We start from the raw sequence: 26,483 nt of genomic DNA, 5'->3' as shown, positions 1-26,483 counted from the left end.
CGTGTGTTGTGTTTTCATAAGGTTTCTATTAGTCTCTTTCCGTCTGTTGACTTTATATGCTTGTTGTGCAAGGTGTAGTTTGTGTGCCGTCTCTTCAGTGGTGTCGGCCGCATGTGCAGCTTCCGCCATGGAGATTTCCAGTTCTAAGTTATCAATGTGGCTTTGCTGTGTCTTTTTCCGTTCCGTGATTAGGGAGATGGCGTGCCTGCGGAGCACCGTCTTGTAAGCCTCCCATAAAGTCGTAGGAGAGTGAACCGAGTGCTGATTTTCGTCAAAAGAATTCTTTGTCATCTTAAGGAGTTCCTTACTAATTGCATGGTTCTTAAGGTACCCGGGGTGTATTGGGAACAGTCTACGCAGTTGCGGGGCGAAGGGTGTGTATGCGATGAGTATAGGTGAGTGATCGGATATGCCCCTGGGTAGATGTGTGATCTCTGTCATTCCAAGCAACCCTGTGGCTAAGGTAAAAATGTAGACTAGTCTGGAGAGGTTATTATGTACTCCAGAGTTGAATGTATATTGCCGTTCCGTCGGGTACTTGGTCCTCCAGACATTTAACAGTCCGAGGGCTTCTACGAACTCTACTAGCCTGAGGGTGGCACCACCAGGGTCTCTAGGGGGTTGTCTATCTATGGATGCATTCATAGTAGCATTGAAGTCGCCACCCTTTATTAGTTATCCACGCGGGAGGGCAAGTAGGAATTTTCTCAGGTCTGGAAAAGCAGTCTGATGTAATGTTGGCGGGATGTAAACTGACACTATGTCCCGTTGACATGTTATTGCAGCAAATCGCCCCTGGTTGTCCTTTTTGTCCCGTTTATGATCAATGGGAAACGCCTGTTTACTAGTATCCCTACCCCCCTGGAGCGAGAGCTCAATTCAGAATGTACTATCATTTTAAAGCCCCATCGGTCTAGGGCTTTGCATGTCATCCCGGTCAGGTGGGATTCCTGGAGGAGTGCCACCGCCGGGTTTTTGCGCCTAAGGTATTGCAAGACCAGGCCCGATTGATTTTATCCCACAGACATTCCAGGATAATACCCTCAACGGGAGGCCAGAGGGTCGGGAGGCCTGTGTCTGGGGATCTTCGTCACTACTCTCCGACTTTGTGTGTCATAATAGTCTGTAAAGTTTAGCCCACCGTGGGCTATACGTAATGTAGTTGCCATTATGTCTCTTGGTCTGAACCCTGTTATAGCACCTTTTGTCATGCTTCCTCCTGAAACTAAAACTAACACAATTAACTGTACCCAACCCTCCTCCCTGCACTGCGGATTCAAAACTACCTGCCTCCCCAACTTAGCAGAGAGCTTCAGTCCCATAATTTTGTACTTGCGTAAGGGGGGAGAGACAGTCCGCGCTCCCCGTTCACTCCCACTGTGTCCTCACAATCTGTTGTGGACAGTCTGCACCATTCGACCATGCAAGCCAAGCTTCAATTTCCAACCAGGCTTTCGTGCGCTGTCTGTGGTGCTTGTCCCCCTGTCCGACAAAGTTCTTGTCGAGGTGCGGCCATGCCGTCATGAAGCGATCGCGTAATCCTTAATGGATTATTATGTGGGGCATAATTCTGAGTCTGTGGTGGCCCTTGTATCGGCGTCCACCCCTGCTTCAGTCCCAGTCTCTGTTGTTTGGGCCAATTTCGGAAATTGTTGCCTTTGTTTCGTCCCTTGTCTATTGTATCCCTTAGCTGGGCGCCATCCTTCCAGCCAGTCGTGGGCTTCCTCCGGCATCGTGAAGAACCAGCTCTTCCCTTCTGCCTCCACCCTTAGTTTTGCTGGGAAGAGCATTGCGTATTTGAGTTCTCGATTGCGCAGCTCTTTTTTAATGTCCGAAAAGTTCAGTCTGAGCTTCGTCACCGCCGCTGTGTAGTCCGGGTATAGCGTCACAGTACTATTGTCCACCCGTAAGAGGGGAGCAATTCGAGCTGCCTGCAGAATGGCATCTCGATCTCTGAAATTGAATTTACGTGCCAGGATAGGTCGCGGGGGGGCTCCTGGTTTAGGTTTTCCTCGTGGATTAGTGCCAGGATTTGTGGGGAATGTTGGACTAGCGCTGGAGCTCTCCTAAGCTGCGGCCATCTTTGTCGGCCGCTAGCCACGCCCCCCTCGAGACTGTTTTTGCTAGGGTGTGTACCTCTCATGAATGTCCGCCACTGAGCAGCCAAATGTGTTGTTGAGAAGGCCAGGCTGTAACACTGGGTACACCGGACCTGGGCAGGAGCACTTGTGTACATAACACGTGCATGCAGGTTTCTTTCAAACCTTGCCCTTTGTCTGCAGCCCACTGCCTCTCCCAGAGTAAATCTGATAATGATAATACACGCGCCGTTTAGTCCCAAAGATGATATATTATTTATAGACGAAATGTGCTTCACCAATAAGTTGGCCAAGGTCAAGCCAACGTTGTACACAAAAACAAAAGATTGAATCCTCACAAATCCTACATGTAAAACAATCACTGTTATCCTAGTTTTCACGTGGGACTGAGAACAAACATACTGTTTTTTCCCAATCTCTTTGTGGGGCTGAAACAAGAATCCTGCTCCGAGCGCAGGTAGGTGTGGCAAATGAATGCAGCGAGTTCTAACTAATAAACAGGCAGGGCGGCCAGGCCAATAACAGATTGTCTTACTTTCAAGGCCATCAATAACCAAGCATAACATTACAACAGCCACTAACGATATTAGACAAGCATTGGTATAGCCAATAGGTCTCCCCTTTGGGACCTTATAAGTATTTAATTATGTAGCACAATATCCTTGGTGCAACATCAACTGTTGCATAGCTAAACACTTATAAGGTCCCAAAGGCGAGACCTATTGGCTATGCCAATACTTGTTTAATATGGCTTTGGGCTATAAACAAAAGTGGTATAGACTTCTCGGTGAAACAGATTATTGTGCTATGTAGGATCAATCAGTTTACTGATGCATTTGCTACTTGTATAGTCCCAACTTACAGGTCCAAATTATTTGGTTGTGTTTGGGTCTCGAGCAAGCTAACTTTAGATCACCTTATAGATGTGGAGGTTATTTTAATGCCTTCCTAGGCAATGAAAGAATGATGATGATCCTAGAATACTGTGGTGGATGAGCATACGATGTGAAATAAAGAGAATATCTTCTTGAAGAAAGCTTGAAGTTTATTCAGGTTAAGACCCACGACCTTCCTCTCCGGTTCCCCAGCCAGTTCTCTCTAGTCAAATACTAACATTCCAACTATGACATTCTAAACATTCCAAACCCTACGTTCCTTAAAGTTACATGCAAGCAACTCATGCTATATATATTACTACCTATAAATAAATAATACACGTCCACCTATTACACATCCCCCTTTCCATAAATCAAATGAAAGTTAAAGAAATAACAAAAGCAGAAATATATACATATATACAAACAGGTCATAAATACATAGTCTTCAGAATAGATAAGAGAAGGTCAATTAGAAGATATATATACATATATCTACACACATCAATAATATACAAAGTCTCTAGAATGGATTGGAGCAGATCTTATTCTGGAGCTACTTCTAACTAAAGCATCTCCACTACCTGCTGAGAGAAAACCAGATGGTGGAGCAGAAGCAGCTGTATTGACAACATCCATCACACCATCTCCTCTATTTAAATCATTATCACTCAAAACAGTATGCATGCTTTCATTGTTTCCAGACGACAGAGTTTGCAAATCCCCACTGCGGTCTACATGTGTATGGGCATCCAAGTCAAACCAATCCTGCTTTGCATTGCCACAATGTGCTTTTACTCTTTATGAAATGATACTAGCCTGCTTAGAAGTTACCTTAACTAGAGCATTACAATTCCACCAACCTCTATTTTGTAATAGAACTGCTGTCCTGTTAATTCTTACGACTTTTACTGGTTCAGAGAATTTAGACTGGCCCTTACTGACTCTATTTGTTTTTTTAATAAGGACCCAATCACCAACATTCAAAGTTCCTTCCTTAACGTGCATTCTGACATCATAGTTTTTTTTATAGCAATTTTGTCTTTCCCGGACATGTTCTCTGAGACTTTGCAAATCTATCTTGTGATAACGTTCAACCTTGTCTAATAACCAAGTTGGGCTAATAGAACTAATACGTTTTCTCCCTCTCAGCAAAACAAAAGGCGCTACATCAGTTGTACTTAGTGGTGTAATATTATAATTCCAGACCTTGAACTGTAAATAATCTTTTACATCAAGATTGTTTGCAACTGCTGTTTGAACCCCTTTAATTAACGTATTTGCACTTTCAACTAAACCATTAAAAGAAGGACTATATAAAGGTACCCTTATGTGTTTTACGTCATTTTTATCATGAAAATTGGTGAACTGCTCAGAGAGAAAATGGGAGCTATTATCCGTAACAATCTCCTTAACTCTCCCTTCTATATAAAACAAATGTTTCAAAAATGTTATCACAGAAGCAGAATCAGCACAATTTACAAAAGAAAAGTATAACCACTTCGAATAATAATCAATTGCCACAATCAAAAATCTTTTATCACAACCCACAACATTAATGGGCCCAGAAAAAGCTAACCCAATCTTTTCCCAAGCATTGTTAGGCCAATTAACAGGACATAATTGAACTGTAGAGGTCTTCCAATGCTTGTCAGAGCACAAACATTCCGTGCACGAATCTACATATTTTCTAACCTGTCCATCAATCCCAGACCACCAATAGATCTGTTTAATTTTCTTTGCCGTTGCAGAAATGCCCAAATGTCCTTCATGTGCTAAAGCAATGATTTTTGATCATAGAATACTGGGAGGAACAAACAATTCTTGTCGAACCAAGATACCATTGACTAACGACAATTCTGAAGCGACCTGATGAAAGCACTTTAACTCCATGGACATAGACCTATCACTGTGCCAGCCACTAATCAAAAATTTCTTCACTTGTGTCATACATTCGTCTTTATCACAGTTCTCTAACCATTCTTTCTCAGAAATCCTAAACTGTTAATTTATATCACCAATAGTGAACACATACTCCAAACCTTCCCATTTTTTTTCATTGTCATCCTCAATACTATCACATTCTACCGGTAAGCGTGATAAACAATCCGCTCTAACATTTTTTCCACTGGGTATTTATTTTATGCCAAAGTTAAATTCCTGTAACCTAGCCAGTAATCTAATCAATCTTGAAGAGGCTTTATTAGAACAACTATCTCCCAACATGTATATTAACGGCTTATGATCAGTATGTAATACAAATTTAGTACCCCAGATATACATCTTAAATTTTTCAGAAGCCCAAGAACAAGCTAGTGCTTCACGTTCAATAGTACTATAGTTTTTCTCAGCCACATTCAAAGTGCGTGAAGCAAATGCAATGGTACACTCTTGACCTACCACAATTTGGCTAAGGACTGCCCCTAAACCTTTCCCGCTGGCATCAACCGTAATTATACATTTCGCACCATACGTAAATGGCTTAATTGCAGAAGTGATTAAGGTTTTTACAGATTCAAATGCTTCCTGACACTCCTTGGACCATATGAACTTCTCATTTTTCCGTAAAAGATTCCTTAAAGGCTGCATAACCCTGCACAAAACGCGCATAGTATTCACTAAGGCCTAAAAATGCCCTAAGAGAATCTTTGTCACTTGGAATTGCTGCTTCGTTTATGCCTTTTAGTAATGATTCTTTGGGTCTAATGCCATCTCCTGAAATGTTATGTCCTAAATAGTTGACCTGTTGAGATAAAAATTTACATTTTGGGTATATATAGCATGAGTTACTTGCATGTAACTTTAAGGAACGTAGGGTTTAGAATGTCATAGTTGGAATGTTAGTATTTGACTAGAGAGAACTGACTGGGGAACCGGAGAGGAACGTCGTGGGTCTTAACCTGAATAAACTTCAAGCTTTCTTCAAGAAGATATTCTCTTTATTTCACATCGTATGCTCATCCACCACATTTAATGGCGACGATCTTATGCTTAGACCCACCGACACTGAAGAAATGAAACCTCGTCATGGTCAAAAGTGTTATTCAAATTTGAGGAAGATTTCAAAAACGGAATTTATATCTTCAAGCGCGTTTGATCGAAAACACTGAGGCACGGGGTAATGTACTTTCTGAATTACTGCTGAGCACCCGAGTTAACCTAGCGCATTATTTAAAAAAAAGAAAAACATATGTGCTGACGGATTTATACTCGCCGCGAAGTGCTCTTTGCTTTATTGCGCTGTTGCCTTAATGAACTGCTGTGTTTGCATTGCTTTTGGATCCACTTACTTTATTTGCAAAGTGTGGCATTGTTTACTCGACTGCCTCCAACGGCTGCACTGTCGAAACGGAGTTGGTTGTGGCATTTTCTCTAAATGGCCGCAAAGTTCGAGGGAGCAGCATTCTCCTCGCGCGTGTGTAAGCGCAGTGAACGGCGCATGAGTTCTCTTTCTGATGCACTGCGTGACACAACGTCATCACGATACTGGACGCTGCGTGCCTCCATTTTAGAATTGTTGAAGTCTGTTGTCTAGCAACGAGTTGTAGCGTGTTTAAACGCGAAGAACACACATTAAAGGCAAAAACAACAATTGATGGACAGAATGCAGAACAATGTCATACATTCACCCCAGTACAGAGATCTGGGCCTAAATCCATCGTTTTTTTGCTCACCATGCCATTCCAGTTTGAACCCAGCCATATGCAAATCAGTCTTGACCCTGTGCCCCATGGGAACAGTCCAGCCCGAACTGCCAAGCCAGGTCCTCCCTGGACTGGAAACAAGCATCCTAGGACCGGTTTCGGGCTTTCAGCCCTCGTCAGCCAGGATAGCTTGATTCCAGTGGCATGGAGAGCAAGGGACTCACGTCTGAGCATACCCTTCCCACTCGGGGTGACAAATGCAAAAACAACAATTGATGGACAGAATGCAGAACAATGTCATACATTCACCCCAGTACAGAGATCTGGGCCTAAATCCATCGTTTTTTTGCTCACCATGCCATTCCAGTTTGAACCCAGCCATATGCAAATCAGTCTTGACCCTGTGCCCCATGGGAACAGTCCAGCCCGAACTGCCAAGCCAGGTCCTCCCTGGACTGGAAACAAGCATCCTAGGACCGGTTTCGGGCTTTCAGCCCTCGTCAGCCAGGATAGCTTGATTCCAGTGGCATGGAGAGCAAGGGACTCACGTCTGAGCATACCCTTCCCACTCGGGGTGACAAATGCAAAAACAACAATTGATGGACAGAATGCAGAACAATGTCATACATTCACCCCAGTACAGAGATCTGGGCCTAAATCCATCGTTTTTTTGCTCACCATGCCATTCCAGTTTGAACCCAGCCATATGCAAATCAGTCTTGACCCTGTGCCCCATGGGAACAGTCCAGCCCGAACTGCCAAGCCAGGTCCTCCCTGGACTGGAAACAAGCATCCTAGGACCGGTTTCGGGCTTTCAGCCCTCGTCAGCCAGGATAGCTTGATTCCAGTGGCATGGAGAGCAAGGGACTCACGTCTGAGCATACCCTTCCCACTCGGGGTGACAAATGCAAAAACAACAATTGATGGACAGAATGCAGAACAATGTCATACATTCACCCCAGTACAGAGATCTGGGCCTAAATCCATCGTTTTTTTGCTCACCATGCCATTCCAGTTTGAACCCAGCCATATGCAAATCAGTCTTGACCCTGTGCCCCATGGGAACAGTCCAGCCCGAACTGCCAAGCCAGGTCCTCCCTGGACTGGAAACAAGCATCCTAGGACCGGTTTCGGGCTTTCAGCCCTCGTCAGCCAGGATAGCTTGATTCCAGTGGCATGGAGAGCAAGGGACTCACGTCTGAGCATACCCTTCCCACTCGGGGTGACAAATGCAAAAACAACAATTGATGGACAGAATGCAGAACAATGTCATACATTCACCCCAGTACAGAGATCTGGGCCTAAATCCATCGTTTTTTTGCTCACCATGCCATTCCAGTTTGAACCCAGCCATATGCAAATCAGTCTTGACCCTGTGCCCCATGGGAACAGTCCAGCCCGAACTGCCAAGCCAGGTCCTCCCTGGACTGGAAACAAGCATCCTAGGACCGGTTTCGGGCTTTCAGCCCTCGTCAGCCAGGATAGCTTGATTCCAGTGGCATGGAGAGCAAGGGACTCACGTCTGAGCATACCCTTCCCACTCGGGGTGACAAATGCAAAAACAACAATTGATGGACAGAATGCAGAACAATGTCATACATTCACCCCAGTACAGAGATCTGGGCCTAAATCCATCGTTTTTTTGCTCACCATGCCATTCCAGTTTGAACCCAGCCATATGCAAATCAGTCTTGACCCTGTGCCCCATGGGAACAGTCCAGCCCGAACTGCCAAGCCAGGTCCTCCCTGGACTGGAAACAAGCATCCTAGGACCGGTTTCGGGCTTTCAGCCCTCGTCAGCCAGGATAGCTTGATTCCAGTGGCATGGAGAGCAAGGGACTCACGTCTGAGCATACCCTTCCCACTCGGGGTGACAAATGCAAAAACAACAATTGATGGACAGAATGCAGAACAATGTCATACATTCACCCCAGTACAGAGATCTGGGCCTAAATCCATCGTTTTTTTGCTCACCATGCCATTCCAGTTTGAACCCAGCCATATGCAATTCAGTCTTGACCCTGTGCCCCATGGGAACAGTCCAGCCCGAACTGCCAAGCCAGGTCCTCCCTGGACTGGAAACAAGCATCCTAGGACCGGTTTCGGGCTTTCAGCCCTAGTCAGCCAGGATAGCTTGATTCCAGTGGCATGGAGAGCAAGGGACTCACGTCTGAGCATACCCTTCCCACTCGGGGTGACAAATGCAAAAACAACAATTGATGGACAGAATGCAGAACAATGTCATACATTCACCCCAGTACAGAGATCTGGGCCTAAATCCATCGTTTTTTTGCTCACCATGCCATTCCAGTTTGAACCCAGCCATATGCAAATCAGTCTTGACCCTGTGCCCCATGGGAACAGTCCAGCCCGAACTGCCAAGCCAGGTCCTCCCTGGACTGGAAACAAGCATCCTAGGACCGGTTTCGGGCTTTCAGCCCTCGTCAGCCAGGATAGCTTGATTCCAGTGGCATGGAGAGCAAGGGACTCACGTCTGAGCATACCCTTCCCACTCGGGGTGACAAATGCAAAAACAACAATTGATGGACAGAATGCAGAACAATGTCATACATTCACCCCAGTACAGAGATCTGGGCCTAAATCCATCGTTTTTTTGCTCACCATGCCATTCCAGTTTGAACCCAGCCATATGCAAATCAGTCTTGACCCTGTGCCCCATGGGAACAGTCCAGCCCGAACTGCCAAGCCAGGTCCTCCCTGGACTGGAAACAAGCATCCTAGGACCGGTTTCGGGCTTTCAGCCCTCGTCAGCCAGGATAGCTTGATTCCAGTGGCATGGAGAGCAAGGGACTCACGTCTGAGCATACCCTTCCCACTCGGGGTGACAAATGCAAAAACAACAATTGATGGACAGAATGCAGAACAATGTCATACATTCACCCCAGTACAGAGATCTGGGCCTAAATCCATCGTTTTTTTGCTCACCATGCCATTCCAGTTTGAACCCAGCCATATGCAAATCAGTCTTGACCCTGTGCCCCATGGGAACAGTCCAGCCCGAACTGCCAAGCCAGGTCCTCCCTGGACTGGAAACAAGCATCCTAGGACCGGTTTCGGGCTTTCAGCCCTCGTCAGCCAGAATAGCTTGATTCCAGTGTGTTTGTTGTAACACATTAAAGGCAGCGCTTTTCTTCTTTTTCAACGCGCATGCATCTGGAACGATAGCATTCATATAAAGTAAGGTTGGGGATTAAATATTAATAATTTCATTTTATTTTTCTTTGCTAAAGTATTAAAGTATGGCTTCTAACAGTAACTCAAATGTAATGCAACCACCTCCTTTTCTGGAACTACCAGGAAAACCTGTTAAACCATGGCATAAATGGTTAAGAATTTTTGAAAACTATCTTGAAGCCATAGATGGCATTAAATATTCAGCAGCTCAAAAAAAAGCAATTTTGTTTAATCTTTTCGGCAACTCTGGACAGGAAGTCTTTGATAATTTACCGGTGGTTCCTGCACCTGCGCGAGATGACTCGTGGGATGTTTACAAAGAAGCACTGGCACTTAATGGAAAACAGTATGTGGATGAACCTTCAGTAATGGTGGAAAGACACAAATGTTTTAAACGTAAACAATCTGCAGATTAATCTATTGAGGACTATTTGGCTGTATTATGTGTTTTAGCATCTAAATGTGTTTTTGATAATTATTTAGACACTGCCCTACGTGATCAATTAGTTTTTAATTGCTTTAACAAAAAGATTCAAGAACGCATTTTAACTTGTAAGAATCCATCTTTAGATGAGGTCATTGATATAGCTAGAAGTATAGAACGTTCGGTGGTTTCGTCGAATATTTTATCTGAATCTAGTATTAATGCGTCTTCTGACATTTCTAAGGTTTCTGCTGTGGAAGTCACACCAGTCAATAATGAGACTAACATACATTTGGTTGCACATAAGGGTAGTGTAAAAAAGAATATTGACAGGAGAGTGAGTGGAGCATGCTACGGATGTGGTTCGAGATTCCATTTAGGGAATTTTCAAAATTGCCCAGCTCAAGGCAAGAGATGTAACAATTGTAAAAAAAAAATTGGACACTTTTATAATGTGTGTCATGCTAATAAAACAAGAGTCAGGGTCAGTCAGCTTGAGGTTGAAAATGATATATTGGCAGAAGCCATTAACAATGTATCTGTATCATCACTGGAGATTAGTGCATTGGGTGAGTATGAAAAACGATGTAAGGGTCCCATATGTGATGTTAAAATTGGAGTAATTGACTTGGTCGTCATGGCAGATTCAGGATCTCCAATTACACTTTTAGCGGAGAACACATTTTACAAGTTTTGGTCAGGGAAAATGTTGAAATCAACAACTATCAATCCCAAAGCTTTCGGGGAGTATGACCTCATCATGAGAGGATACTTTGAGGACAGTGTCTTGTTTAAAGGGAGAAACATTTTTACAAAAATGTATGTAGCTGTTAACGGATGTGACATTTTGGGTTGGCAGGACCAAGCTAAGCTGGGTATTATTTTACGACCTGGTCACGAGGAACCAGTCACACTAGGTGACCTGCCCATTTTAGCAATTCAGGAAACGAACATCTGTGATAATTTTACTAAGATGTTACAAGGCAAATTTCCTCAAGTATTTTCTAATAAGATTGGAGTTATTAAGAATTTTGAACATGACATTGTACTCAAGAGCAATGCTATTCCTGTGATTCAAAAAGTAAGACCTGTTCCTTTGTCAGCCAGAAACGATCTTAAGCAATTACTTAATGATGTGTTCTCAAGGTATCATCAGACAAGTGGAGTCATCTGAATGGGTTTCTGCGGCAGTCGTCACACGAAAAGGTAATGGGGATATACGCCATATATGTTCTTAATAGGAACATACTGGTTGATTGTCATCCCCTCCCACGTATTCATGAAATGCTAGCTAGATTAGGGGGTAGTAGATATTTTTCAACAATTGATCTACGCTCGGCGTACCATCAGATCCCGTTATCTAAAAATTCACAACATTTGACCACCTTTGTGACACCTTTTGGTGTATATATGTATAAGCACACGCCATTTGGTTTGGCATCCGCTGCTAGCATTTTTCAACGTCAGATGGACCAAAAATTTGGAGGTCTAGTGGGTGTACAAACCTTTCAAGATGATACTTTAGTTCACACTGAAAGTTTAGATGAACACATTGCACTTTAGAAGATGTCATTAGCAAATTGGGCGCTTGGGTTACTACCTATAAATAAATAATACATGTCCACATATTACAAATACCTCACCATAAACTAATAGATCTCATGACTACTGTAATTCCTTGTGAATAGTGAACAAATGCAACCCATTCAAGAAATTCAACACTACTAATATGCTACTCGACCACTCATATGGCTTATTCTTGCCTAGTTATTTCATCACTTGCAGTATTTGCCGATTGTCATAGTGACGCATAATATAGCTCATTGTAGTCTCCTTTCATACAGCAGTACTTTTTAATGCCTCATCGCATCGTGTTAATGCAGCCTTTGTAAAACAGTATTTGAGTTTCTATGGATTCTTATTTTAATGTTTAATTAGCTTTGACACAAAGACTTATTTTGAGAAACAATCGGAGTGCTTATATAACTGATCTGGGGCTTCCCCAAGGCTGGGTGAGAGGAATATCTACAAGCTTTTTGCGTTGGCCTTTCAGAAGAAGATGGTAGAATTTGAGCACTATGTTGTAAAGAAGAATGATACGTAGGCCAAGTGATGTAGAACAGGATCACAGCTTTATTCATAAGATCACTTCTTAGTTACAGCTTGCAAGATGTCAGTCAGATCCTTTAAAGTGCCCCACCAGGAGCAGCCTCCTCGCTGCTCAGCCCTTCACACCAACTGATTCTCCCTTCTCATACAAACACAACCAACATTCTATATGACCTCATCATAGGCTGAGCAGCAAGGCAGAGAACTTCTGTAGAGAGAGTGCATTGAGTAATTAGTACATTACAACACACTGCTTAATTATTTTTCAGAATCCAAATGCTTAAAGAGTTGTCAGTGTTCACAAGGAAGCAGTTGTACTTAATCAGATTAGTTTTCTTAACGGTCATTTCAAAGTTAGGTGAATAACCAAGTGTCTTAACCTAAAATGCATGACTAAGATGTATGAAAATAGCTACATTGCGAGTAGAGTTCTAGATTTTCAAGCTAAGGATAGGCCAAGACTCAAATTAGATCGATGTAACGGTCTGCTAGTGAGTAAGAAGTAAGTGATACATTAAGATATTCATTTTTACTAGACTTATGAATTTGAAATTTTCCATTTCCGAAAAGGGTGTCATTTCTGATCAGTTAGTTTAACTTAGATTATGTTTGTAGAATCCAAAAGTCTACTTTTGCACAGGCTTCACGCACTCTCCCATGTGCTTCTAGCTCCCACCCACACTAAGTTAGATAGAACCTTACTCTCTAAAGTGGTAGCTTGGTCGAGCAGTAAGGTAGTATCCGAGGACAGTGTAAAGCATTTGATGTACACACTCAGTCAGCAAATGGTCTCACACACTCAAGAACTGAACTCTAGGCCAATTGTTTTGTATAAAAAAATATACTGTTTTATTTCTTGAACCAAGCAAGCCTGGTACAGGTAAGCATATAAATACTTTGCAGTAGTAATTTACTTGTTTGAACTAAGTTCAGAATTGCAGTATAACTGGTACTGGTTTTGATTAAAGGTTTAGAATGCAGTTTGCAACACATTGCAGGTACAGTACGTACATTCAATTGAATGGGCTTTTTAAGTAAAATGCAGTTAATTACTTTTCAGATTAGTTTTCTAACCACAGGACTGGATCCTAGATTCAGCCCTGGGACATTTCCTGAAAACAGGTGAGTAAATGCGTTTTGGTTAAAGGTATGATTTTTAAGGAATATAATTGTATTTCAAAAGTTGACACTTAAACCTTTTCACATAGAATCACCTATGTTACCCTATGGGAGGAAATTCACTCAGGTAAGTTAGGTTATCGTTACTTTTTCTTACTCGATGCTGTATCCTGGATTCAGCACTGGGCCATTTCCTGAAAACAGTTGAGAAAATGTGTTTTGGTTAATCGGCTGATTTTTAAGGAATATTTGCAGTTTTCAAAAGTTGCCACAAACTTTTTTGAGAGAAAAAGTGTCAATGTTATCCTATGAGGAAAAAATGAGTTATCGGTTTCAAGGTAAGTAATCGGTCTTTTGAGTTAGGGTTCTGGGGTTAGACTCGGTGGGGGGGGGGGGGGAGGTCTCCCAGGGTCAGTGATGCACTGTTGTTGCACCTTCAGCGGCACTCGGGCGGCCGGGTGCAGAGTGTTGAGGCCCAATGTTATCCTATGGGGGATAGGGGGACTCCGGTTGGTGGCTGCTAGCAAGCAGGCCTCGGGGTTGTGGGAGCAAAGCTCCTAGGGTTAAGCTCAGGGCACGTTGGGGACCAAGTTAGCACCAAAGGGACACCCTCAGCTGCGCCAGGGCAGCCGGGTGCAGGGTGCAGTTTTGAGGTCGGGTGCCCTGTTGAATTCAGTGGAGATTCTCCGGGACAAAGAAACACTGCAGGCTCGGGGACGAAGATCTTCCAGGAGTGACCACCACTTCGAGGGGTAAGTTGGGATGTAGAGGGATTGTTAGGCACCACTGGGTTGGGACACACAAGGCCGTGGGGCGTCTGGTGCAGGGGTGCCTTTAGACGTCAGATTTTCTTACCCGCTCTGGTCACGATGGGGGGGGGGGTCTCCTGGATTGAGGCTGCAGGTGTCGTCTGGAGGCTTGAGGCAGGACAGGGGTCTCCAGATCTCAGGTCAGGATTGCCGGGGGGGGGACCTCCTTGTGGTGTTTTTTCACTCAAACACAGGCCGGGCTCGGCGGCTGCAGAGTGTGCTGGATTCGAGGTTTCTGGCTGGCACCAGAAGCTGCAGTTCAAACACGTCCGGTGTTCACGGGAGAAACAGCTTGGAGAGTGAATGCAGGCAGGTCCTCCGGGTTTTTGAGGTTGCTGGCACTGTAGGGGTACAGGGCTCATGCACCTGTACCCTCACCACTGGCATAGGGCACCCAGCTAGAGGGGTGACTGATGTATGCCAGGGCAATGGTTTGTGGGCATGGCACACAGGATGTGTGCCATGTCGTCTTTGTTTTGTTCTGTGTGTGTGTGTCAGGGTACAGGGCTTCTAAGGGTGGCATAATAAGTGCTGCAGCCCTTAGGGGCCTTCTCTGGTCACAGTGCCCTGTGTACCTATGGTACCATTTACCAGGGGCTGACATGTGGCCAGGGAGGCCATTTGGGTTTAGGCTTCAATGCAGTTTTAGGGAAGGAACACAGGCCCTGGGTACCTGATTGGCAGGAGCCCAGGGCACACTCAGTCAAAGTACATCAGCAATTCAGCAAAAAGTGGGGGCATACCATGCAAGAAAGAGGGCACTTTATCACAAGCAGCACACTTTTAAATCTTCTGTAAAGTCTACATTAGGTTTCGGTCAATTGAGGGAATGCCCACGCAATGTCCCATGGCTCATAAACAATAACCTAAAGTTTACTCTTGATTCAATAGACAGTGTAAGCTTTTCAGAACCAAAGACCAATGGACCCGGAAACTTATCGGTACCTACCCCTGCAAGTACGTGCTTCACGACTTGCAACCTGAGAGGATAGTGTATGGTTGCAAAAGCCAGTCGAGAAACAGTCTTTTTGTGCACCGATGATAGCTCTCGTGAACACAACATTGTACTCTTCATGTTCAAGCGATCTAATCCGCCACAACCGTGCAGCATGATAGTTGATTGCTCATATCGTGGTGTTAACCTGATGATCCATAGATGCATGAGTAGTATAACAATATGTGGAAAAGGCCTTTTCTCCTACCGATGTCGCAGACCATCTCCAACAATAATTCTGTATTTTGCATCATTTAGAATCAATGTGCTATTTGACATCAGTAAATGAACACCCGAACAAGATCTGCACACATAATTAATCTTTTTAGAAATCATAGGAACGTTACATTCTGAATGTTACCATTGTTATTGAAAATCACATTAAGACGATGAAAGCTCAGATTATGCAAAGGTTGACTATAGGTGTTCAACCGTGATGGTAACCTTGAATGACTCGTCGATGACCTCACATGAGCTGAGAAGGATGCGAGGCAAGGAAGCTTACTTGCTTCTAGTCATTGCATTGAGGCAGAGCCCTTTATGTGCTACCGCAGCACCTGCTCCATTCGTTCTTAGAGAAGTTGGTGATACAGGGCACTCAAAACTGCAGATACAGCACCCGCCGTGCATGGCAGATTTATCTTCGTCACAGATGGAATGATGGACACCAGTGTAAGAAAAAGAGTGTATAGCACTGGAATACTAAATTCACATTCACAAGTTACATTTGGGCTTCAGGGAACATCATCACTGGTTATTTGATTCACAAACTGAGCGCAAAAACCTATAAGGTAAAGGTTGCAACATTCCCGACCCACTGCTTGATACCAGTAGAGCACATAGATAGCACGTGATTCTGAAATAGAACAATTTGCAAACTGATGGTTACAATAAGTAATAGTTTATTCATTCTTCAGTCCTGCGGGCTAGTAAAGTTAGGGTTGAGGGGGTTAGTCATAATTAATACTATGGATCTGTGCTCCACCCACACTGTTAGTTCATCACTTGTGTTTGTGTTGTTGCAGGGTGGCGGTTTTGGGGGAGGCGATGCTGCGGCGAAAGAGTAAGTATGCAAGCAAAGCCAACAAAGTTATGATTATGAAAACCTTTCAAGCAAACGTTGTCTGCAAAAACAAGTACAACTAGCACAAGCAACGACTGAGCATTTATTGAAATGTAGGGTTCGATATGACATGTATAGTTTTGTGTGAATTTACTAAGTCATGGTCCTACTTATAATTATGAATCGAAATGTAAAGTACCAGTAGTGCACATTGACCTTTTTTGGCAGAATGCTTTCATGCATGGGTTTGTCACTGCATACGTCCTAGATTTGCCAGAAAACGCTACGCATTACTTATGGATCTTTGTGCATCACTGGATTTGTAATCAGTAATTGGCATTACATTCCTTACATCCCCGTACATTATGAGAGTGACCCGTTGCATTTCTGCACCTTTGTCTTTTTTTGTTTAAATTTAGCTTTTTATTTAGTTTACAGAATTTGATGCTTATTCTTATCTTGCCTCTTATTCGAGTATATCCTTCATTCGTTTACTGATCTATTCTCTAGTAATATGCAAGCACTACTCATGAGGATGGAAACGGGGACGCCCCGGTGTGAAGTAACTTGGTCTGGGAATAGGACTGGAACTCTGAGTAATTAAGATAGCCTTTTTGTAAGATAGTTCTTAATGAAGGATTCAAACACCAGAAAGTTTGTAAGCAAATATCTTTTTTATTGGAGATCTGCATCCATGAAAGAAAACAACTCCCTCTCTGACAAATGAACTCATCCCCCAGCTCCTTTTTAAAAATCTCTATTTTCTAGCCATATTCTGATTCCAAATTGTGCACGTGTGCTTTCAGAGTGTAGCAATTACATCTAATCTATCGCCCTTGTCACAGTCCTTGAAAAATGATGATGTACCAAGCCATTATTGTTTTCATGGACAAAACTACTGTACTGCCTCTAATTTATTGAATGTAAAACAGTGTAAAGGCAAACACTGTACAAAAAGCTTAACTTGTAAAACAAAAACTGTTCTGAACTTCTACAAATTGACAGGTGAACAAAGCGGTGACGCTCACTAAATTGTAGACTTGTGGCAGTCATCACCTGTTGTATGGTTGTCTTGTTTTCATCAGAAATCATAATGTTAATTTATCCTCCCCCCTCACCTCCGGGTATTGCGGCCGTAAACAACTGCTTGAGACTCATTCCAATAGACTTAAAACTGACCTTACTCTGCCTAAGTGATATTGTGGAGAAGGCTCTACCTCTCCAATTAGACGTGTTTCTAGAAAAGAAACCCTCAGGCGGCTCCCAGGTAGGCTTTCTCGTAATGAATTGGCTCACGAATGTGAGATAACAGTTTTTAAAGGAGATTGACCAACACTGTTTGTGATGCTCGACCTGTCAGCCACGTTGATCGTCCTACACTACCTGAACGACTAAGAACAACAAGCAGAGCATTCAACAAGGAACAGAGAAAAAACGGATTGAAAACTATTGAACATTTACATTTAAGTAATAAAGGAGGAGGTAACCGAACAGGCAAGTCAGATAAGCTGAATAAAGCATGTTTCCGACAACAATGTGTCAACTACACAAAACTCGAAGTGCAATGAAATAAAAAGGATAAAGCTGGCAAAGACACCCTGAACAGGATACAGAATGTTGCAGTTTCTTGCATTTCAGGTTGCTTGCTTATGGTAAGTGCCATGAAACTGATGCTGCATACCTTAAAAGAAATATGTATGTGCAGAAGGATGAAATGTATAAGTACCAGGAATCAAACGTAGTGCAGATAGCTCAATGAGGAGAGAGAGCATAGAGGATACCCAGAAGCACTGTATCCCCACTTTGGTGACAAGATGACAAAGGTGGGGGCTGGAAGAAAGGGTTTATCCTTTTCAAGGCATGCAGACATAAAAAAGCAGAGAGGCATGAGTTCACTAATATGGCAACATATATAGAATGAGTGCATAGTTGAGTGAATCCTATGGGCTAAGAGTGCAAGTAAGGGAGATACGAAGAAGAAGCCAAAAATAACCAGAGAAAAGCAGGGAAGGGGTGAGATGAACAGAGGCTGTATTAAAAGGATTTAGTTTCAGAAAGTGGTCTGATATTGAGCCCTTTATAGAACCAAAGCAGAGCCTCAGCCACAGATCATAAAACCAAGATCAGATAGTGGGTGTTGGACAGAGAGGGACCCTTTGATAGAGTTGTGCGTCATCTGCATGAGTAATATTTCCATGTAAATGGAAACAGTTGATGTCACCTTAGAAGCTTTGGGCATGCTATAGGAATTGGCATGGTTGTTGATCTAGATGAGTGGAGTGTCTCGAGGCATAGGAGAAAAACAAGTCCAGGACCTTTTTACAGAGGACCTCCTATGCCAGTTGTCAAGGTGGCTAGGAGTGTTGAAAACCAAAAGACAGGTACCCAATGATCCAATATACTTAGCACATTATCCAGTTCCTCAGTGGTGGCTATGCCAGTGTCACACAGGAATGTGACCAAATTGGCAAGACCGAAGAAGGTTCTTGGGATACCGTTAAGCTTGCCGGTGAGGAGCTGCGCACTTCTCAAGGAACTTTGCCCTCAAAAGTATATTTTGTGGAGGGTGTGTCTTGTACGCCACGGCCTGAATCTGGAGACCAGGAGATTGGGCATCCGACTGCCATGGCTGGGCCCTTTAGTGCGGCAGGTTGGATTATGCAGGACTGGGAGCTGGCGTGGACTGGTATGGCTGCGGGAACTCCTTGTTTGGCCTTCACACAGCGATGAGCTAAATGGCGGAGGTTGCTGGGCAGCTACAGTACTGCAGGATTCCTTGGTGGCTTCTCCTACCCCCTGCCAGCTGCTACAGGGGCTGGGAGGCTCCGAGACTGGAGACATTTGAGGTGGGGCCAGGAGGGCTGATCCTATCCACAGTTATTGCATAACCCTACATTGAAGCGCACTTCCTGGGGCTAGAGGCCTACGCTACAATATTGATGAACCCAGTGTGGTTCTTCTGCTAGATTGGCCCCATTACTGATGCAGCAGACTTCCTTGTTCTGAATAGATCCGTATTTTGAGGCCCCAGGACCAAAGAGACATAGAATCATAGATTGCCGCTCTAGGGTGGTGTACGTGTGCATCAACATTGCCTACAGCTGGGTGTCTCCTGTCCCATATGTCATCAGGTGTGGATGTGCTGTAAACACGACAGTGATCGGTGGAATCGATTCCGGGTCCCTTCTCATAGCCATCACACAGTCTTGCAGTATGCCAAGATAGGTTCTCTGGGCTCCAAGGTCACTCTGCTTAGACAAGACCTCCGCAATGTAGTCGAACGGATCACTGAAGCTGAAACCCGGTTATCAGGGTTGGAGGACTCTGTCTCCTCTCTGCAGCAAACATTGTCTAAACTTACCACAGTAAAGAAGGAACTGGCGGCCCGCGTGGGGATGCTGAGGGAAGGGCGTGGCGTAATAACCTCCGCTTTATGGAGTTTCCTAAAAGCTGAGGAGGTGCCTGCATGAAATAGTTTCCAGATGGTTGGATGCATGAGCTGGTGCCATCGGAAGCCTTGTCTCCCTGTTTTGTGGTTGAAAGGGCCCATTGGTCTCTGATCTGCTGCTTTCCCCCGGGGGCCAGGCCTCGACCAATTATAGCTAAGTTCCTGAACGACATGGAGGGAGACGCCATCTATAAACATGCTCGACTTCAGGAGAAAGTACTGTACCAATCACACACCATTATGATTTTCCCAGTCTACACCTGGCTGGTACAGCTAAAGGGCCAGTCCTTCCAGGCAGCACATTCACAAGTTAAACATCCTTTACATGTACCAATACCCAGCAAAACCTTAAGTGATACTTGAATCACAGACACTCTTCTTTGATACCCCAGAGAAGGTATTCCAATAGACAGCTAAGCAGGGCCACATTAAACCTCACATGCTTATGGATTCGGTTTCCTCTCAGAGGGACAGATGGAACAAGACCACCGGAGCTTGGACTACTCTTCGTCGCTGCTCACGCTCATCCTCGTGGCGTCCCTGTCGAGCAGCAGACACCTCGATGACTGGAAGTGGGTCGCCAATTTCCCGTAAATCTGTTTGCAGACTCTCCTAAGTGACATTGAACTGTATGTACACTAGATTGGGCTTTCCTTGATTTCACCCATATACACTGATATAGGTCGCCATGCAACATAGTGATTAGGTGTACTTGCCCCTCCTTGTAGTAGGTGGTGTTGGTTGGGGAGATTCATTGGATTGGGTCAGGACAGACTCTCTGTTGGGGCCTGTCACCAACTGTTTTCGCAACAAATACTTCAAGTTTTCTAAGGGTGGGGTGTGGAATTCAGTGTTCTGTAGTAGGGGATCTCTATGTATAGTCATAATCTAGTGAATAGTCCCGTCCATGTGCGTGGACCCCGGAGCAATAAAAATAATCTCTTAAATTGTCAAGCCATGCAGACCTGCATCTACACTTAAGAGAGGATTCAAAGACAGATAATGCAGCCTATATCCACAGGCTACACTGTCCAGTACCTCAACTAGAAAATTCCACCAACATCCACAAACAGCACTGCCTGCCCAGCTTTTTCCACAGAGAAAAACCTGCCTCTACCAGCAAAAGCCTCTGGAATGATAGAGAGGGAGGAATGGACAGACAAGCCCCATAGGCTGTCATTATGTGGCTCAGAACAGGATACTGTGCCTTTAAGAAAACTTTCCAGAACTTTTCCAGTATCCCAGAATGCACAGCAGGTCCCTTTTACTTTCAGTTCTTTTTTCCGGCTCCTGCTAGCAGGACCCTGGAGCATTGAGCTCTCCCTTTTCAAGGGTTTATTTGGATTTGTTCACTTTTCAAGTGCTTATTCAGTACCTTGTTGCCTTCCTTCTTGTGTGTGCTCTGTGTTGTCAACATGCCTGGCTTGTTTGACAAGTGCCCAGAGTGCGAGAGAAAGAAGGCCAAGTCGGACCCACACAGGGTGTGCATCGTCTGCCTTCCCCAGTCCCATGTTCCAGAGGAGTGTGACATTTGCCAATCTTTCTCAGCCAGGACCCTGAGAGAAAGGATGAAGATCAGGCTCCAAGGCCTAGAGGACAGAAGGCTGAGGGCACAAGGTGGGTCAGGACGGGCTTATTCTGCCCATGCTGAGGCCCCTGGGGGGCTCCCCAGGGGCAGGAAGCCCAGCAAACGTCCCCATTCTCCGTCGATTGCGGCGACTACGGCGTCGAGGGGGATGGCTGCAGTCTGTTCACCGTCTCCCTAGGGGTCTGGGGAGAAACGGCGTCGACGCTCAACGTCGAGGGAGCTGAGCAGTCCGCCGTCGACGACATCATCATCTTCGTCGACGCCGTCGACTTCTCCGTCGAGTCATCGGCGTCGAGAACAGTCCCGGCGTAGGCGCTCGCCGTCGAGGCGAGGTCGCCGTTCGCCATCGGCAAAGATGAGAAGGTCACCGTCGAGGACCTGTCGGAGGCGTTCGCCGTTGAGGAGGCGTTCGCGGTCGAGGAGGCGTTCATCGACACCGAGGCAGCGCAGGAGGAGTCCTGACGCCGGGAGTCCCTCGGGGTCAAAAGGAAGAGAACGAAGTCACCGGGCTCGGTGTACTCAGTGGTGTATACACCTCCTAAGCCTAGGTCGCCACCCTTTCCTCCTTTGCCAAGGGAGCCCTCACCACGGATCCCTACGCCACCGCCTCCACCTCCTCCTCCTCCTCATACCATTCCGCCTCACACACCGTCGGGCCCACCTGTGGCTCCGCCACGGTCGGTGTCGTTGCCTAGGTATCCGACGCCGCCGAAGAGAACTCCAAGGCCGTGGCACCAGGTTACACCACCGTCGCCTGCGAGGCTGGCTAAGCGGCCGAAGCCAAACAGATCGCGCTCCCGCTCCGGACGGAGAGGAAGATCACAGAGCCGTGGACGGTCGTCATCGACATCTGGGCGACTCCGCAGGAGGCGCAGAGCCAGATCCCGCACCCAATCGTCTGCCAGGGACTACTCGCCGACACTGTCGGACTCGCCAGGGACGGGAGTATCGCCTGTCGACGATGTAGTCTCCTTCCAGGAGGTGCTACTGAGGGGTGTGGCCAAGCTAGGGATCACGGTGACGGTGCCAACACCTACGACGTCCGTGATCTTCGAGACGCTGCACAAGAAGCACCTGCCTCGCCCCCTGCTGCCACTAGTGCCGGGATTGGTGGAACCCGCTACAGAGTTGTTCCTCACTCCGGCGGTGACGAAACCAGCCCCCTCAAGGCTCCTGAAGAAGTATCGGGTGCCGGAATCGGACCCGACCTTTCTGAGGATGGACCCGAAACCGGACTCGGTCATTGTGACGGCAGCAAGGAAGCAGCATGCTACCACTCCTTCCTTGACAGTGCCGCCTGATAAGGATAGCCGTTGGCTAGACTCGGCGGGCAGAAAGGTCTGTGGGACGGCTTCTACCACCATGAAGGCGGCAAGTGCCGGGACTCTGTTGGGGCGCTACGACCGTGCCCTATGGGAGTCTCTCCAGCAGTACGCGGAGCTGCTGCCTCGCGACAAGGAGGACTTTCTAGAGACTTTGCGTGAGGGGATGCTGGTGTCAAATCAGATTATCAGCGCGGCGGCGGATGTGTCTCTGTTAGCGGCACATGGATATTGTCATGGCATCAACCAACGGCGTCACGCTTGGCTTTGCCTTACCTCACTCAAACCGGAGGCACAACAAAGATTGGCCAACCTGCCTTTCTCGGGGGAAACCCTGTTCGGCCAGCATGCGGACGACGAAATGGCCCGCATGAAGACGGAGGCAGAGACCCTGACGGCTGTCGGGTTAGAGAAGCCTGAGAAGAAAAAGCGCCCGTTCCAGAGACGGTTCGGGGCTGCAGGCAGAGGGCGTGGGCAGGCCTCGGGACAGCAGCAACAACAGCAGCAGCAGTTCCGGAAACCCTTCCAGAAGCGCCAGAAGGGTAGAGGAGGCCAGCAGTCCGCTACAGCGACCAAGGGCCCGGCTGGGTTTCGGCCCTGAGCAATTACTTCCCCTGCAACCGTTACCCACTCCAGTGGGGGGAAGCGTTCAATCTTTTCTGGCAGAGTGGAGAAAAATTACTCAGGACAAGTGGGTGCTGAATATTGTTTGCAATGGATACAGTCTTCGGTTCATCAGCCCGCCTCCAGCGATTCCGCCGGTAAGCTCACAGTATCAACTGCGAGAGCCCCAGGCGGAGGCAGACATCCTGTTGAGGAAAAAGGCGGTGGAAGACGTACCTCTGTCTCAAAGGGGAAGAGGTCTGTACTCTCGGTTCTTCCTGGTTCGCAAGAAGGACAAGAACGAGTTCAGGCCCATTCTGGATTTGCGGCAAGCAAACAAATGGATTCGCAGAGAGAAATTCCGCATGCTATCGTTGCATCAGATTTACCCTCCCCTGCAACGAGGAGACTGGCTCTGTGCCATAGACCTACAGGATGCGTACTTCCATGCGCCCATTGTACAGAAGCACAGGAAGTTCCTGCGAATCCAAGTCGGCGCCAATCATTATCAATACACAGTACTGCCATTTGGGCTAAAGTCTGCGCCCAGGACCTTCTCGAAGTGCATGGCAGTGGTAGCTGCACACCTGCGGAGGAACAAGGTGTTTGTCTACCCGTACCTGGACGATTGGTTGATCAAGGCCTTCTCCTTCTCGGAAGCACAAGCGCACTTCCAGAAGACGTGCGTTCTCTTGAACAAGCTGGGGTTGCACGTCAACATGTCCAAGTCTGTCCCGACTCCGGTCCAGTGCATACACTACTTGGGGGCCTCCATCAATACGCTTTCAGCAAGCGTCACTCCTTCGGAAGGCTCAGGCTCTTATGACTGCTCCATCGACGACAGTGAGGAAGGTGTCTTCGCTGCTGGGATCGATGGCCTCATGTATCTTCCTCACGCCTCACGCACGGCTGCACATAAGACCACTGCAGGAGTGCTTGGAGGATCAGTGGGATCAGAGGACAGGTTCTTGGGACGACAAGATACGGCTGTCTCTGCATGCTCTTCAGTCGCTGAAGTGGTGGTGTTCGGCGGAAAATCTACTCAGGGGGGTTCCCTTCCACAAGGACATTCCCACGAAGAGTATCGTGACGGATGCGTCTCTCCAAGGCTGGGGAGCGCATTCTGGAGACTTACAGATACAAGGAAAGTGGTCCCCGTTGGAGTCGACGTACCACATCAATTTCCTGGAACTCAGAGCCGTTTACTTGGCATTGAAGGCTTTCCATCTGTCCTTCCAGACCAACTCGCTGCTTGTACAGACGGACAATACAACCACGATGTATTACCTCAACAAGCAGGGGGGGTCGAGATCATGCACTCTGTCGCAGGAGGCACAGTCGATCTGGCACTGGCTTCTGGCCCGAGGACTGACTATTACGGCCACGCATCTGCCAGGTGTGCAGAATGTTCAGGCGGACGCACTGAGCAGACTGATTCAGGAAAACCACGAATGGGTCATAAACGATGAAGTACTAGGGGACGTCTTCGCAAGGTGGGGGACTCCAGACGTAGATCTGTTCGCCACCGCCGGAAACAGCAAATGCCGAGACTTCGTATCCAGGTACTACCAGCGGGGGACGCTGGGGAATGCGCTATGGATCGACTGGTCGAACAGCTTTCTGTACGCTTTTCCACCCATTCCCCTGATTCCGGCGGTGCTCATCAAGCTGACCCATTCCGGGGCGCGGATGATCCTGATTGCCCCGGAATGGCCCCGACAGTGGTGGTTCACGGACCTGCTTCACCGGTCTCTCCTTCCTCACATACGGCTGCCGTGCAGGCCGGACCTTCTCACGAAGTTCGGGGGCACTTGGTGCACCCCAACCTCTCGTCTTTGAGTTTGGCGGCATGGCTCCTGAGAGAGTGCAATATGGCCATTTGAATCTACCAGCAGATTGTATGGATATACTGAAGGAGGCTAAGCGACCTTCCACTAGGACGTCCTATGCTTACAAGTGGAAGAGATTCTGCATCTGGTGCAAGTCCAAGCACTTTGACCCGACGACATGTAAGGAAGATGTCATCCTTCCATACCTTTTGCATTTGGCGCAGTCTGGCCTTAATTTCCATTCCATTAAGGTCCATCTCGCTGCTTTGACTGCTTACAGGAAATGCCCTTCACAGACTTCCTTCTTTCAGATCCCGGTGATCAAGGATTTTTTGGAAGGCTTGAAGAAAGTGTTCCCTCCTGTAAGACTTCCCTCGCCTTCATGGGAATTGAATGTGGTGCTGTCCAGATTGATGAAGGAGCCTTTTGAACCTATTCACAAGGCTTCGTTGTGGCACCTGTCTTGGAAGGCGGCGTTCCTAGTGGCCATTACGACGGCCCGCAGGGTGAGTGAACTTCAGGCGTTGTGTTGCCAAGAACCTTATACGGTATTTCATGCTGCTATGGTTGTTATGCGTACTCACCCTAAATTTCTTCCTAAGGTTATATCTGATTTTCATGTCAACCAGACCATAACTTTACCTACGTTTTTTCAGAATCCCTCTTCTCCAGCGGAAAGGTCTCTACATTCCCTGGACGTTAGGAGGGTGTTGAAGTTTTATCTTGATAAGACCAAAGATATTCGTAGGTCAGACCAATTGTTTATCAATTATGGATCAGTCAGGACCGGTCTTGCTACCTCCAAACAGTCCATCTCTCGGTGGATTGTGTCCTGTATACAATTGTGTTACCAAAAGGCTAATAAGACCTTAGGGGGTAAACCTAAGGCTCATTCCACCAGGGTCAAAGCTGCCACGACTGCTTTGCTGCGTAATGTTCCGATTGCAGAAATCTGCCAGGCTGCCACTTGGAGGGCGGTCCATACCTTTGCTGCGCATTACTGTCTGGACATGGATGCCAGGGCAGATGCTCAGGTTGGGCAGGCTTCGCTGCGAAATTTGTTCGCACAGTAGTGGTATTATTTTGTAGTCTTCTCCACCGCCGTTTTGGTGTGGGGATGGGCTTGCCATTCTATTCAATAGATTATGACTATACACAGAGATCCCCTACTATAGAGGAGTAGTTTATTTTCTGTAACTCCAGTTCTGTAGTAGGGGTCTCTCTGTTATAGTCATAATCTAGTGAATAGTCCCGCCTATGTGCGTGGACCCCGGAGCAATAAAAATAATCTCTTAAATTGTCAAGCCATGCAGACCTGCATCTACACTTAAGAGAGGATTCAAAGACAGATAATGCAGCCTA

At 46.3% G+C, this 26,483-nt stretch overlaps 1 protein-coding gene across 2 annotated transcripts in view; it reads left to right on the top strand.

The window, feature by feature from the left end:
* The window catches only part of LOC146863307 (uncharacterized), a 200,959-nt gene that overhangs the window by 125,650 nt on the left and 48,826 nt on the right, over nucleotides 1–26,483 (top strand). For both annotated transcript variants that reach the window (XM_085642717.1, XM_085642715.1), the window contains exon 5: nucleotides 16,294–16,331. In XM_085642717.1, the coding sequence (XP_085498843.1) occupies nucleotides 16,294–16,331 (38 nt within the window). The remainder of the gene's footprint in view (nucleotides 1–16,293; nucleotides 16,332–26,483) is intronic.

The sequence above is a fragment of the Triturus cristatus genome, chromosome 2_2 (genome assembly GCF_964204655.1).
Source record: "Triturus cristatus chromosome 2_2, aTriCri1.1, whole genome shotgun sequence".
Lineage (NCBI taxonomy): Eukaryota > Metazoa > Chordata > Amphibia > Caudata > Salamandridae > Triturus > Triturus cristatus.
This window is presented reverse-complemented; position numbering and strand designations above follow the sequence as displayed.